Source organism: Verruconis gallopava, assembly GCF_000836295.1.
Source record: "Verruconis gallopava strain CBS 43764 unplaced genomic scaffold supercont1.9, whole genome shotgun sequence".
Classification (NCBI taxonomy): Eukaryota; Fungi; Ascomycota; class Dothideomycetes; order Venturiales; family Sympoventuriaceae; genus Verruconis; species Verruconis gallopava.
Genome location: NW_015622145.1, coordinates 374341 through 386699, shown reverse-complemented (window position 1 = coordinate 386699; position 12359 = coordinate 374341). Strand labels below are relative to the sequence as shown.

General features: G+C 51.1%; 6 protein-coding genes across 7 annotated transcripts; 4 read left to right on the top strand and 2 right to left on the bottom strand.

The window, feature by feature from the left end:
* Nucleotides 1-52: 52 nt before the first annotated feature.
* Nucleotides 53-1610, top strand: PV09_03476 (uncharacterized protein). Its single transcript, XM_016356681.1, has 2 exons — nucleotides 53-333; nucleotides 394-1610. Exons 1-2 carry the CDS (start codon nucleotides 310-312, stop codon nucleotides 1318-1320), a joined length of 951 nt encoding a protein of 316 aa, XP_016215474.1. The 5' UTR covers nucleotides 53-309; the 3' UTR covers nucleotides 1321-1610.
* PV09_03475 (uncharacterized protein) lies at nucleotides 1431-3455 on the bottom strand. Its single transcript, XM_016356680.1, has 3 exons — nucleotides 3368-3455; nucleotides 3224-3310; nucleotides 1431-3167 (listed from the first exon to the last, which is right to left on the bottom strand). Exons 1-3 carry the CDS (start codon nucleotides 3383-3385, stop codon nucleotides 1581-1583), a joined length of 1692 nt encoding a protein of 563 aa, XP_016215473.1. The 5' UTR covers nucleotides 3386-3455; the 3' UTR covers nucleotides 1431-1580.
* A 485-nt stretch (nucleotides 3456-3940) lies between these two features.
* On the top strand, nucleotides 3941-5733 carry PV09_03474 (uncharacterized protein; the record flags this gene model as incomplete). Its single annotated transcript, XM_016356679.1, has 2 exons — nucleotides 3941-4091; nucleotides 4148-5733. The coding sequence occupies 2 exons, from the start codon at nucleotides 3941-3943 to the stop codon at nucleotides 5731-5733; spliced, it is 1737 nt and encodes a 578-aa protein (XP_016215472.1).
* A 9-nt stretch (nucleotides 5734-5742) lies between these two features.
* PV09_03472 lies at nucleotides 5743-7777 on the bottom strand. 2 transcript variants are annotated; one of them, XM_016356677.1, is made up of 4 exons: nucleotides 7330-7777; nucleotides 7172-7279; nucleotides 6240-7109; nucleotides 5743-6185 (listed from the first exon to the last, which is right to left on the bottom strand). In XM_016356677.1, exons 1-3 carry the CDS (start codon nucleotides 7689-7691, stop codon nucleotides 7079-7081), a joined length of 501 nt encoding a protein of 166 aa, XP_016215470.1. In that variant the 5' UTR covers nucleotides 7692-7777; the 3' UTR covers nucleotides 5743-6185; nucleotides 6240-7078. The 2 variants fall into 2 exon arrangements, with proteins under 2 accessions (XP_016215470.1, XP_016215469.1); XM_016356676.1 differs by having other exon boundaries at nucleotides 5743-7109.
* On the top strand, nucleotides 6274-6627 carry PV09_03473 (uncharacterized protein; the record flags this gene model as incomplete). The annotated part of the gene is made up of 1 exon (XM_016356678.1): nucleotides 6274-6627. One exon carries the CDS (start codon nucleotides 6274-6276, stop codon nucleotides 6625-6627), a length of 354 nt encoding a protein of 117 aa, XP_016215471.1.
* Nucleotides 7778-10392: 2615 nt separating the features above from the next.
* PV09_03471 (uncharacterized protein) lies at nucleotides 10393-11782 on the top strand. The gene is made up of 2 exons (XM_016356675.1): nucleotides 10393-10868; nucleotides 10928-11782. The coding sequence occupies exons 1-2, from the start codon at nucleotides 10713-10715 to the stop codon at nucleotides 11390-11392; spliced, it is 621 nt and encodes a 206-aa protein (XP_016215468.1). The 5' UTR covers nucleotides 10393-10712; the 3' UTR covers nucleotides 11393-11782.
* Nucleotides 11783-12359: the final 577 nt, after the last annotated feature.

The window sequence follows — 12359 nt, the reverse complement described above, 5'->3', positions numbered from 1 at the left end:
GGACTCCGTCACGGCGCCCATGCAAGAGGCTCATTGGCCCCACCACAGCTACCACAATCCTTGCATCAGAAAGTCTCGAGAGATATGCCCACTACACTTCGTGCCTAAAGAACGAGATTCTGTGCTTTGATCTCATTATAACATCAAAGTTTCCCTTCGCGCAGCCTGCGGGTGCAACTGACGTGAAATACCGCACAACTCGGTTGGCACTGCCCACCGAGGCGGCGACCCCGCTGCGCTGCACTACGTTCTCAATCGTAAAACGAACACTTATCATAGCGGCGCTCTAAGGACTGTAGACAAGTCAATATGGCTCCCGCTTCAGCCCTCGTCGTGTGTTTCTCCATCCCGCTGAACGTTTAGCTTTCTCGTATGCTTACAACAACTACATAGAACAAGCTCAAGGTGCAGCTCAAGCTCGCCATATCGCGACTGCGCATGATTCAGCAAAAGGACCAAGCTATAGCCAAACAGCAACGTCGGGGCATGGCTCAGCTGCTGGAAGAGAAGAAGCTCGAGTCCGCTCGCATACGCGTTGAGAACATCATCCGTTCCGACATCACAACTGAGCTGCACGAGATCCTCGAGCTGTACTGTGAGTTGCTAATAGCGCGGTCCCAACTGCTTGACACGGGTGCGACGCCGACGCTCAATCTCCGCGGGATGACGAGCAGCAAGGGGAGCGAGTTGGATGTGGAGATAGATCCTGGGCTCGAGGAGGCCGTCAGAAGCATCATATACGCCGCGCCTAGGACGGAAATAAAGGAACTTCATCAGGCGCGTGCACTGCTGATTGAGAAGTTTGGCAAGGACTTTGCATTGTCCGCCATGAACGGGGAAGGCGTTGCGGAGCGCGTGCTCAAGAAGTTGAAGGTAGAAACCCCGTCTCCAGAACTGGTCGACAAGTACCTGCGCCTCATCGCTGAGACGTACAATGTCCGGTTTCCTGGTGACCCGGAGCCCGCGCCAGAAGAGGTAGACGACAGCGATGGTGACGATGGTGGCCAGCACGAGCCGGCTCTAGAAGCGCCACTTGAAGCAGGTGACCACATTCCGCCTACGACGCCAAAAGGCGACGTGAAAGATGACGTGAAGCCCAGCCCCATACGCATTGCTCCCGCAAGTCCGAGCACAGAGAACGTGAGCAACAAGCTCAAGTTACCCGACAAAGCCAGCGCGCCAAAGGTGAGCAGGCCACGGAAGCAGAGCTCAGATGGCGGAGCGGGGGCCAATACAAAGGGAAGCAAAGAGGATGCGTTGGGAAAGATTCCTGACATTGACGACCTCGCGGCTCGGTTTGCGGCACTCAAGAGGTCATAGTAGCTTCCCACAGCCTCCGATGTCGTACAGATAGAAGGCGTGTCGCCTACGACGTTCAAGTCGCCCGACCATGAAGGCCTTGAATAGAGGAGCTCGACCAAGGAAGGCACGTAGTTTTCTCACAGAAAAAAAGGGTCGTTCCAGATTTCGCTTCGGCGAAGGCCATGATCGTTTTTATTCCAAACCCGCGTTAAAGCCATTATCATTACGAGTTTCTGTACAACACCACTGCACGCCGTAAATGTTCAGAAATGGATTCGTCAGGCCCGGCCTCTAAATGTGCCCTCGAATCCCGCCCTCTTCTTTGATTTGCTCTTCTTAACGCCTGCTCCCGTCTTCGCCCTTTTCCCTTTTGGCGCGTTTTTCTCTTCCCGCCTCTTCGCAATATTCTCCTCCCTCTTTCTCTGTCTCGCCTCCTGGCTCCTCTTCACGGCTTCCAACCGTTCGTTCCACTGCTTTTCGCTACGGCTCTTCGCCTTCTCCTTACGCTTCAGGCTCTTTTTCAGCAACGACACATCGTTGAGCACCTTCTCGCCGCTGACACGTTGACGTGCGTGAAGCCACATATCCTTCTCCTCAAGCGAGGCGCGCTTGGACGGATCCAGACTGTTGAGACGTGCTTGGTGCTTTTCGGCTGCAATAAGCGCCGTCTTAGTGTCTGAAGGTCCTTTTCGCTTCTTACGCTCATCAATAGATGTCAGACTTGAGTTGAGGCGCGCCCCATCAGCAAACGTAACGCGGTTGAAGGAGAAATTGACGTTATTGGCTGCGCTGGGGCTCGATACGGACGCTGAGCGCGAGCGCGGGGCAAAAAGTTCCGAACCAAGAACAGGAGAGCCGCGGAGGGAGGCTAGATGAGCTTCCATTTCCTCCTTTTTGAGTTTTTCCCTTTCCTGCGCGCGTAACGCCTTCTTCTTTTCCTTGAGTTCTTGCTGCTTTTGGCGGCGTGCCTCGATCAGCTCGCTACGACTACGAGCAGGCTTGCCGTCCAAACCATCTGCCTTTCGAGCTTTTCGCTTCGCTTCTATCAAGGCCCGCAGCCTTGCTATTTGTGCTTCCTTGCGGGCCTTCGCTTGCTCGGGGGTCTCGTGCTCTTCATCTTTTGGTGGATGAGATGGCTTTGAAGCAGGTTTCTTATTCGATGGTTTCGCAGATTGTTCAGTACCCTCTGAAGTGTGAACAGAGGACGTCGATGATGCTCTGTCGTTGTGGTGAGGGGAGAACTCAGGATCCGGTGAGGGTGATCGGCTTGAAGAATGTCTGTCCTTCTCGTAGGAATCGTCTACAAGCCCTGACACATCGATGGCATCGATATCAGCAACTCGAGCTACGTCTGTGGCATCTTCTGCAGATTCTTCTTCCTCATCCTCCCCCTCACCATCCTCTTCCTCACCATCCCCGGCATCCTTCGCTGCAGATGGGTTGACATGTTGCGCTTTTGCTTGCTTCTTGGCCTTCTTCTTCTCTGCCTTGGCAGCTTTTCGCTCCTGTTTCTCCTTCCGCCTTTGTTCTTTCGCTTTCCGTCTCTCCTCCTTCGAATTCGGACCGTCTTGTCTGAGGGTCGGCTTGGATCCGTCAGATTCGTCATTATATGCTTTCGAATGCACATCCTGGCCCTTGGCAATCTTCTGTGCTTTCGCTTTTGGCTTTGCCATCCCCTCACCCGGACGCTCCATCGGACCGTCAAAGCCAGCCGCTGCCCTCTCGGCTTCCTCCTCCTCTAATCTACGCTTCTGGTCTCTTTCATTGGCGACATCTGCGGCCGTCTTATGGTTGGCTGGATTAAGTTTTGCCTTCCTCGCAGCTTTCTTTTCCTCTTTGGTCTGCTTCTTCTTCATCCACTCGTTCTAACCACTGCTGTCAGTGCTCAGGTGCCTCTCACAGTGTTATCGGGGTAACCGACTTCGGTGTTTTGCTTTCCATAGTACAAATCAGGCGGTAAGAGAGACATGAGACCCTCGAATGCCTTCGCATGGCTCTGTAGACGAGCCTGTAGGGTGGGTTAGCCAAGCGTGCACGTAAGGGTCTGGTGTGAGTCTTTGTTCACCTCCAAGTCATCTGCCATCGTTCCAGATCCCTGAATTGTTTGACGCCACGTACAACGTGGTGTTTCGAGCCAACGAATTGTTCCTGACAGTCTGCAAGACTGCAGGTTGGTTGAATCTTCACTTGAAAATTGGGCACCGCGCCAAGATTTCGATGGTCCGTGCTCACAGGGTTTATCTCCCCGTGTTGTAGCCGGGGTGTGGCTTACGCTCCAGCATGAGTGCGTATTGTATGCTCAAAGAAGCCGCCGGATGTTGACTTGAATGACGCCGACTCTCTTGGGCTTTCGATTCCTCTTCAATCCTGCTACGAATTTCTGCGTTTGATGCGTTACGCACGTTGCGGCATGAACTTTCCTCATTTCCCGTGTTGATCGACTGTGAAGCTGCGGCGTCTACGAGTGTGGCACAGCTCATCGCCAACGGACGGGTACGTCAGCGACAGGCAGCATATCTTTCCTCGTCTGTCCAAAGTGCTTGGGATCTAGCATTCCATCCTCCTCAGGTGATCTTTATGTAGAGCTCGATTTTGCGTATGGCATGACCGGAAACTTTCACTTTGCGATGTCTACTTCATGGCTGCTACGACGACGTCTAGCACGACTGCGATCGAGGCCAAGTCGCTGTCTACGTTGACAACACTTGCTGCAAATCCTCCCCTCAGACCACAGAGGGTGGATTTAGAGCCACTCGTACTATACATAGCTCGAGTTCCTGGGAGCAAAGGTAGAACTCACCGAAGCACATTCCTCCTCAAATGCAGTGGCTGAAATGTGTTGTAGATGTATTCTTGTCGCCCATCAAGCCGCGCCAGAAAGTAGTCACCGCTGAGGACGTGGAGAGCTGCTTGTACTATCTCCACGTGAGCTGTGCTGAAGATGAGTTACTCCGGAAGCCCATGGCCGAAGAGATACTACACAACGAAAAACAAACTCCCGACCCCCCCTCGCTTCCACAATTCAGCTTTCAAAATGGGATCTCCAACGGTCCTCCTTCAGATCGAAATCAGAATCATCACCATCCCTTACCTCCAATACCATCAATGCCTCCGTATCCGTTGGATGATGGGCCTCCAATATTCGACGCCAATGTCCCAGCTCAAACTCAATCTTCCACGAACTTGCCGCGAAAGCCCGTATCTTCCTCGCAGCAGAGGAAGCCCTTAGAAAGCTTAGCGGCTACATCTGATCAAGGCGATCTCGCTTCTTTGTCTCAAAGGCCGTATTTTGTACAGCGACCGACAAAAAGCACGACAGCATCCCAGCCGGATCTTGTCCCCGAAATCACGGTTATTCGCCGCGATCCTGCATCCGGAGAACAATGGAATGTAGCTATCATCAGCGACCCACCTGCGTATGAGATCATCTCTGACGGTAAGTCGGCCGGCATGACAGCTTCGCGAGTCCGCAAGTCTGGTCAACCGCTTTACTTGAGCATCACAAACCCTGCGTATGCGAAGTTCGGCGCAAACAACAAAGCGTCTTCGAACATTGCTTCAACTGAACGCAGCAGTCCTTCTCTTATGCTCTCGGATGAATTAACTGAGACGATTTCAAGCTCGGAGCAGCCTTTCCATCGAACAATGTGGCTTGAAGGTTCTCTGTTCGAGAAGAGAGCAGCAAGCCACCAGAAGTCCAAATCAGCAGATCAACCATTGTCTCGTCCAACCTTCGAAATTAGACACAGCGGTGATTGTTCTTCCGTCCCATTAAGAAGCCCATACCAGAGTCCAGAGTCGCCGTTTCACCTTGATACCACGGACATTCGCCGTCTTTCGCTTGCCAGTGACAGCAGGCGCTCGAATACGCGAGGTTACACCTTCCTGAGTCCCTGGGATGGACGATGCGAGTTCATCACCAGCACCATGGGCAACTCCCTGAAGTGTCGACATCTTTGGAGAAAGAACAGTCTCAATCCAACGTCCAACGCGCCATCTCAAGTCAGCGAGTTACGTTTCAACCTGCCTGGAGGTGGACCACTGGCCTCAGAGCCCCGTCGACGATCACCAACTAAATCTTTACCCAGTGGTGAGAAAGTCTCGCGACGCTCTCGGCTATTGGCCAAATTCAGTGACAAGAGCTCCTCAACTTCATGTGACACTAGGCTGCACGGCGAAGATATGGTCGCATCGGAAGACCCAACAGAGGACGCTAAGCTAGACTTGTCGCTCGGCCAGGAGCTTGCCGGCGGCGGATTCGCTGGGAAACAGGCTAAACTTGGGAAACTGATTGTGGAGGGAGAGGGGCTTCTGATGTTGGATTTGATCGTTACGGCGAATATGGGTCTGTGGTTCAGAGCCTACGAGAAATTTCAAAACCAGAAGAGTACAAAGTCGGAGAAGAGCAAAGAACATCGTGTAGATTTCTGAACATTTTAACGGACACTAATTAACCTACATCAGAGCTGGCGCATATGCTTGTCATTCTTCTCCCTTCGCGAAATATTACATGCAGTCTTTGCACTACACATTCTTGGTTAAAATTGACACAATCAAGTTCTAATTAATTCTTTTTCAGATTTGTGATGTTTTGTTTGATTGCTGCGTGCACGTGGGAAGAGAACAAATCATTTTGATCCTAATAATTTGATGCCCGATTGCCATGTTTGAAGAACCAGGAAAGCTTGGCATGCACGATGACGTAGATCGTATGATCAAGCCTCCAGAACCATCCTTGGAGCCCGGAGTATCCTGCTCATCATGCCGTGTTGCATTCGAAGAAGAAACTGCCCTGCCCTTATTGTCGCACGTCTCTCGCTAATTTGATTTCATACAAGTCTCATCCACGACCACACAGGTTTCGCACAACCGATACGTAGCGGCTTACCGATTACACATCAGTCCTCTCCGATATCAGCGGCGCCAGAACCACGAACCACTTATCGGGCAAGCAAATACCAACACCAAACGATGTGCCTCTTCAGGACAGAACGTGAAGACCATTACGTGCGCAACTGGGACAACCCGGACCCGCACAGGAGCTACTACTCCGCACACCCGGACGGCGTCAACGCTGTGCAAGCGCGCCTCCCAGAGGAGAGTTTCAGCTCCCGACGACGTAGCCACTCGCGACGGCGCTACAGCGAAATCGAATATGTGCAGGAGCGGCCGCGGAGAAGCACCCAGTATATTGAGTATGACAGGAGGGAAGTTGAGTACGTGCCGCGCAGGGAGCTGGAGTACTACCCGGCGCGACCGCGAAGTAGCACGAGTAGCGTTAGTTTACCTAGGGGCTATGTGAAAGAGGTTAGACCGAGACGCTGAGGGCCAAATACTGCACATGGAGTGAGCTGTATTTGCGCGTAAGACTTGGGCTAGACAACAGAGTTGTCATTGGCACCTTTCCATCATCAAGGTACGCAACGTACCAAAACGCGGTCGGTTTGCCTGGTGCTCGGATCGAGATACATGCTCTGATTTAGAGCTTTTACGATGTTATGTTTAGCGTTCAGCAAGACTTAACAGATTTAATATAATGTTGTACAAATCCACGCGTGCATTTGCTTCCATATAAGTGACTGTCTAGCGTCGAGCTTGAAGTTAGAGGTTGACCTTCGAGGTTGACAACGTACGACCTTGAGATGAGCGGAACGTGAAAGAATGAAAAGCCACGGAGTTCTAGGACAACAGAGTCTATTCTTAACACCTAGTCACGAGAATTGTCATGAGATTCACCACATCATGGCACGTCGTTCATTTATCAGTCCACCACAAGTTACTTTATTCTCCCATCCTGCACCATTTTTCTGCACAAGAGTCAGTGTGCCAAAATAGATTACAACGTAGGCATAGCCACGATTAGACCTACCGTATGGCTTCTATTGTGCCTTCGACGGCCATTTTCGACATCTTGGCTCGCTTTTCTGTGAGCTCTTTGATCTCTTCGTCACTGGCTCCCGGATGCAGATACTGAAAGCTATTTCTTGTTCAGCCAGGGTGCTTGCACATGTCGCCGCCATCACTTACGTGTAGGTCATGCAGAGGTCCTCGGGCCCTCCTGGACCTTGCGAGACAATGTTGCAAACGAGCCCTCCACAAGGCTGCTTGAACTCTACCTTGAGCTTCGGATACTCTGTGCAGACCTCCCTTATTCGTCTATTGTCTTCGACGAAGACCACTTCCCGGGTGGTAACCCTGTGGCCCTGGTCGTCTGTCTCGACAGATAAGACGTCGGTAGACTTGAGAGCGCCAGCGACAAACCACTCGGCGTGCTGAACTTTCTGCTCTAACGCTGCCCAGACCTGGTCCATGGTAAGAATGGGCGATGCTCCTGCAGGATTTATGTGTGCCGTGTAGGCATTGTGGGTAGCTGGCACCGGCTTGGTCATGCTTGATTTGCAGAGTGATCGTTTTTCACGAGTTGCTGGAATAGAGTTTCTATTCCTAGCTTACGATAGATTTGCTTTGAAGTTGGATACGATCGGCGGCCACGGACAGATTTGCCCCACTCCGTTTTTCATTGCTCTCAGACTCAAGCATGCATCTGGCTTACACTTGGCAAGCGAACGACAGGGCAGAACGGCATCCTAGCTCACATAAAGTGACTACTTCCTCTGCCGCCTTTGAATTGCTTAATGCAGGTCTCTAAGGCTCAAGAAATTTCTACTGGGTTACGTGATCCTTCAAGACAGGCCTAACCTTCCGAAGCCTCCAAAATACCGCCAGACGCCAGGCCATAGTGCAGCAGGATGCAGGGCATTCGATCATAAAGAACATGCCTTTTGGAGTTTCAACTCCGAGATAACATCAAAAGCGGATGTCGTAACGTTAACTTAGTACCTGGTCGAGCCAGACAGCTTTCCAACATGGCGCTAACAACTGTGGCGTGCATGTCGTCGCCAAAAACATTCGAACTAAGATATTGATATTGCGAACTAACCTATGACTATTAACTCATTCTACATGGGCTTGTTGTGCTTCACAACAATGATCAGCATTCAAGCCCAACATCAGATATTCATCGTAAATCGTTGCCTAGATTGATCGAACTGAAATCAAGCAATGCTTCTTTGTCGAATTGAATTGTTCGCTGTGTATAGATTTTCCTAGTTCAATAACGAATACGTTGTAACTTTATCTGATCGTGGCGTAGCGTCTTTTTTCAAGAGCAGCAAACTTTATGATTTTGCCCGTGCCACCGCCTTTAAAAGCATGCATACAGATGTCCACTTGACCGTTCTCTCAACGGGCAAGACGGAGCAAGTCCAGCGGAACCATCGAAGGAGCTTGGACAGAGTAGATGTTGACACATCTAGAGCGTGGCAGCCCATTTCACATTGCCCGTAAATCCCGATTGAGGAGACAGAAGCTGCAATAGATGAATGCAAGGACTAGACCCATGCGAAACCCACTGTTCAGAATTCGTGTATCACGACCCTGAAATGCTTCGACAAGGCCACAAGGATGTCATCATCGAAACCACACAGACGGAGTGCTAGCTCTTCGGAAAAGACATCGAGAGTCAACAGCCAAGTCTCTCAAAGGCATCCTGTGAACTTGGTGTCAAGGGGGGGCCATCAAGTGACTGCGACGCATGAAAGTTGTGACAAAAGCAATCAGGTTTCATAGCGATCTCGATCCGTGATCTCGATCTCAACATATTTGATCAGAGTGCGTTCCATTCCCCGAGGGCCGCTTCCCCGAGAACCTGAAGCTTGTCGAGTCATTTCCAACCCCCTACGGAGAAGAAAAAGAATCGCGCCATATCAGCTTGCACGAGGTCAGCTCACTACTGCATGTATATGAGCGAAAAGGGTCGACTCGTGCTAATTCCCGACGCAACATGCGTCAAGCATCATCTGAAGTACGCAAGGCCTTCGAAAACAGACTTAGACGATTCAGAAGCCGGAGAAAATGGACAATCAGAGATCGGCAAGGCGAGGAATAGATGCAATATATTGCCCCGTAAACGACTCCGTATATACTGGCGATGAACTGGAAGTTCCAGAAGCATGAAGGCACAGCGAGATCTATGATCCCCAACGGCATAAGCCGCGTTGGAAGGATAGCAAAGCTTTCGTGTCGGAGTGCGGCAAATGGACGCGCTAAGCGGTAACCGCATGCGTGACAGGTTCCGAGAGGACGGGAGGACCTTTCGCTTTCAAGTCGTGACGGAACAGATTCAGGGCTGCAAGGAGGATGCACTTTGTTGATTCCCGGCAAAGGATATCGTTGAACAGCCAGGCATGTTCTTCTCACCAATTAAAGGCTTTCTTCGACACCAGCTCTCGAACACGATTTGAAAACGGTTCTTCTTGACTGCTTGCTTGAGACTGAGGCATGTGGAACATCATGCCATTTGCGCACGGGTTCGGCGTACATTTCCGCTGAACCTTACGACGTCGCGGCACTTGACCATGATGGCTTGCTTGTTCGCAACGGAAAAAGTGGGCGCGGAGATGTCGTTAAAAAGACAAAAGGTGGCTGCGGCGACGCGTTGACAATCCATTGGAATCATTTCTAGACCGAAGTCGTATCCCGAGGGCTCCGCTTGACATCAGCACTGATTTGGGCTTTCGACTTCAGATGAAGCATGACGAGAGGAGTGCTTGGGTTGATACTGCGTCGACGTTTCGCTTAGGCGATTTCTTCTTCTCTTTTGTATATAAGTGCCACCCTGACTGGCGCGACCGCCGCTGATTGTCGCTGCGGACTGGCCCGTTCCTACAGGTTGCCTCAAAAACGGTAGGGAGCAACTCCGAACCGAGGAACTTTGCTCTGCTGAGCGAGAGCCCGCAAGATTTGACGCAAGCCACTCGCTCAGCATGACCACTGTGAACTCCGTCCAGAACGCTAGTGTGGAGCGGAGTCCTTTCCGGCCATTTCGACGAAGCGCTACTATGTCCGAAAAGAATCAGAGCCCGAGTTGACTTTACACACTGACAGGGAGAATGTTCCGCCCAAAACGTAGCCAATGAAACGTCCAGCTTGCCTCTGCTGGCCAATGGCAGCTTCAAGGAACGCCGTGCATTTTTACGTGGTTCCAGTTCGTTTGTTCTCTGCCGCGTCTTTTGATCTTAACCATTCTCGCAAGCACCCATCGCCTCCCCAACCCCACTCTCATGTCCTTTCCTGCAGGGTTGTGGAGGAGGAACCTCCGCAGCCGTGTATGCAGTAATGTAATTTATCCACCGAGTTCCGCTTCCACGTAGCCAAGCCTAGAACTTTGGGAGACTTTTGTTCCGTCGCTAGAATGTATACATGTTGCTGAGAAGCCTCTTCGAGCCTTTCTACTTGCATACTGCCATCCAAAGAAATAGCACCCGGTCCAGCACATTGAGAATCTTCATTCGGATGACAACTTTTATTTCTCATCAGCTCTAGCGGCCAGTGCCGCACAGTTAGCCCTCATGCCGTCCCATTATCGCGAGCTCCTCCCCGCACCGGCCCGGAGATCAGACAGTCCAAGAACAAGCGACGGCGAGAACGAGAAAAGCGCTCTAGAAAAACGCAAAGGTAAACTAGTCAAGATCGCGTGTCGTGTGTGCCAGCGCAGGCGAGTTAAGGTAGGTCAGAATTTCCCAATTATCAATGTCGTCTTGAATCGCTAAAGAAGGTCCAATAGTGCGATGGACAACGTCCAGGGTGTTCGACCTGCAACAAGCGCGGAGAGACTTGTGTGTACGACTTCGACGCAGCCGCGGACACGACACGATACCAGGCGCTGAGAAACAAGCATCGCGAGCTAGAGCTCTACTGTAATCAGATCGCTGAGGTTCTGGACTTTCTTCGAAATCGGCCTCGACCGGAGGCTTTGGCATTTTTAGAGCAGATCCGCAGAGGTGACTCGCTGGAGGAACTGCAGAGATCCGTGAAGGATGAGACTATTTTGGCTGGCATTTCCCCCCCAAGCTCCCTCGAGCGGACGGTAGATGAGATTAGCACAAAGGACGCCCATGAGAGGATAAATCTCCCTCCGCTCATGGTTGCCATCGCATCCGTTGACATGGAACGAGAAGCATACACTCAGGGTCCCAGCCCGTGGGGACCACGTACACCGACAGGGAGTGCCAACTGGCTACGACAGTGACGCATCAGCATCCAGCATAGCGAAAAAAAATTGAAATCGTTTGTTGCGCTGAGATACCAGTAGAGTGTTCAGGAACAAGATTTTGTATTGTTGAAACTCGAATCGAGCATGATTTGACAGTTCTTACACACTGACTGTACTCCAAAGAAAATGCAGCCAAGATCTGGGAGATATTGAGCTGCTGGGGCGGCCGTTTCGATAGTGCTCTCATAAAACTCAATGTTGGAACTACCAAATGAACGATGTGATTTTTTTTTTTGGATTAGCTCATCGGATCAACGCGTGCATAAAGACCTTGAAGATTTTGAGCGTGTTTGGCACAGCGAGCGTTAGCAGTGTCTCTTCAACAGCTGTTTTTAGAGTATCCACACGATTGAATCAGTTTTCCAGGACCATAGCAAAAAAAAAAATAGGCAAGATTTGCCCCATTCAATCAACTTCCACTTCGATCTCTTGAAGCATGTGGCAACCCCCGTGAGATGCATCTATCACCTCGCCCAGTGTATTCCTCTCCTATGTCCTCTTTCCAATGTCTATCAATCGTTGGCGAGGGCTATTCTTGAGGGAGCGTTTTGCCTCAGCGACACGGGCTCGGATAATTACATTTGTCTCTGTAGTCTCTATGCTTGAAGCACGGAGCTCTTAAAGGCAAGCAGTTTCGCCTACATTCCACATGAGCCTTCCATGATGTGTAATCAAATTCGCTAAGGCATGCGCGGTGCGTCTTTACAGGCTTATGGCCCTGCTGCTTTCAGATTTCGCCGTGGAAACACTAGAGCAAAAATTATGTCCGTCCTCCAGGCACCGACGTGTGTCACCTAGGGGATATTTCTGCTCACATTTGTGACATTTCCACCTCCACTGTACTGGATTCACCTTGGTGGATCCTTATTTGCTGCTTCGTTCCAATACATGTGGAAAGGGACGCGTGTTCGTGCTGTTTGCAGTATAGGCGAGCGCGGTGAGA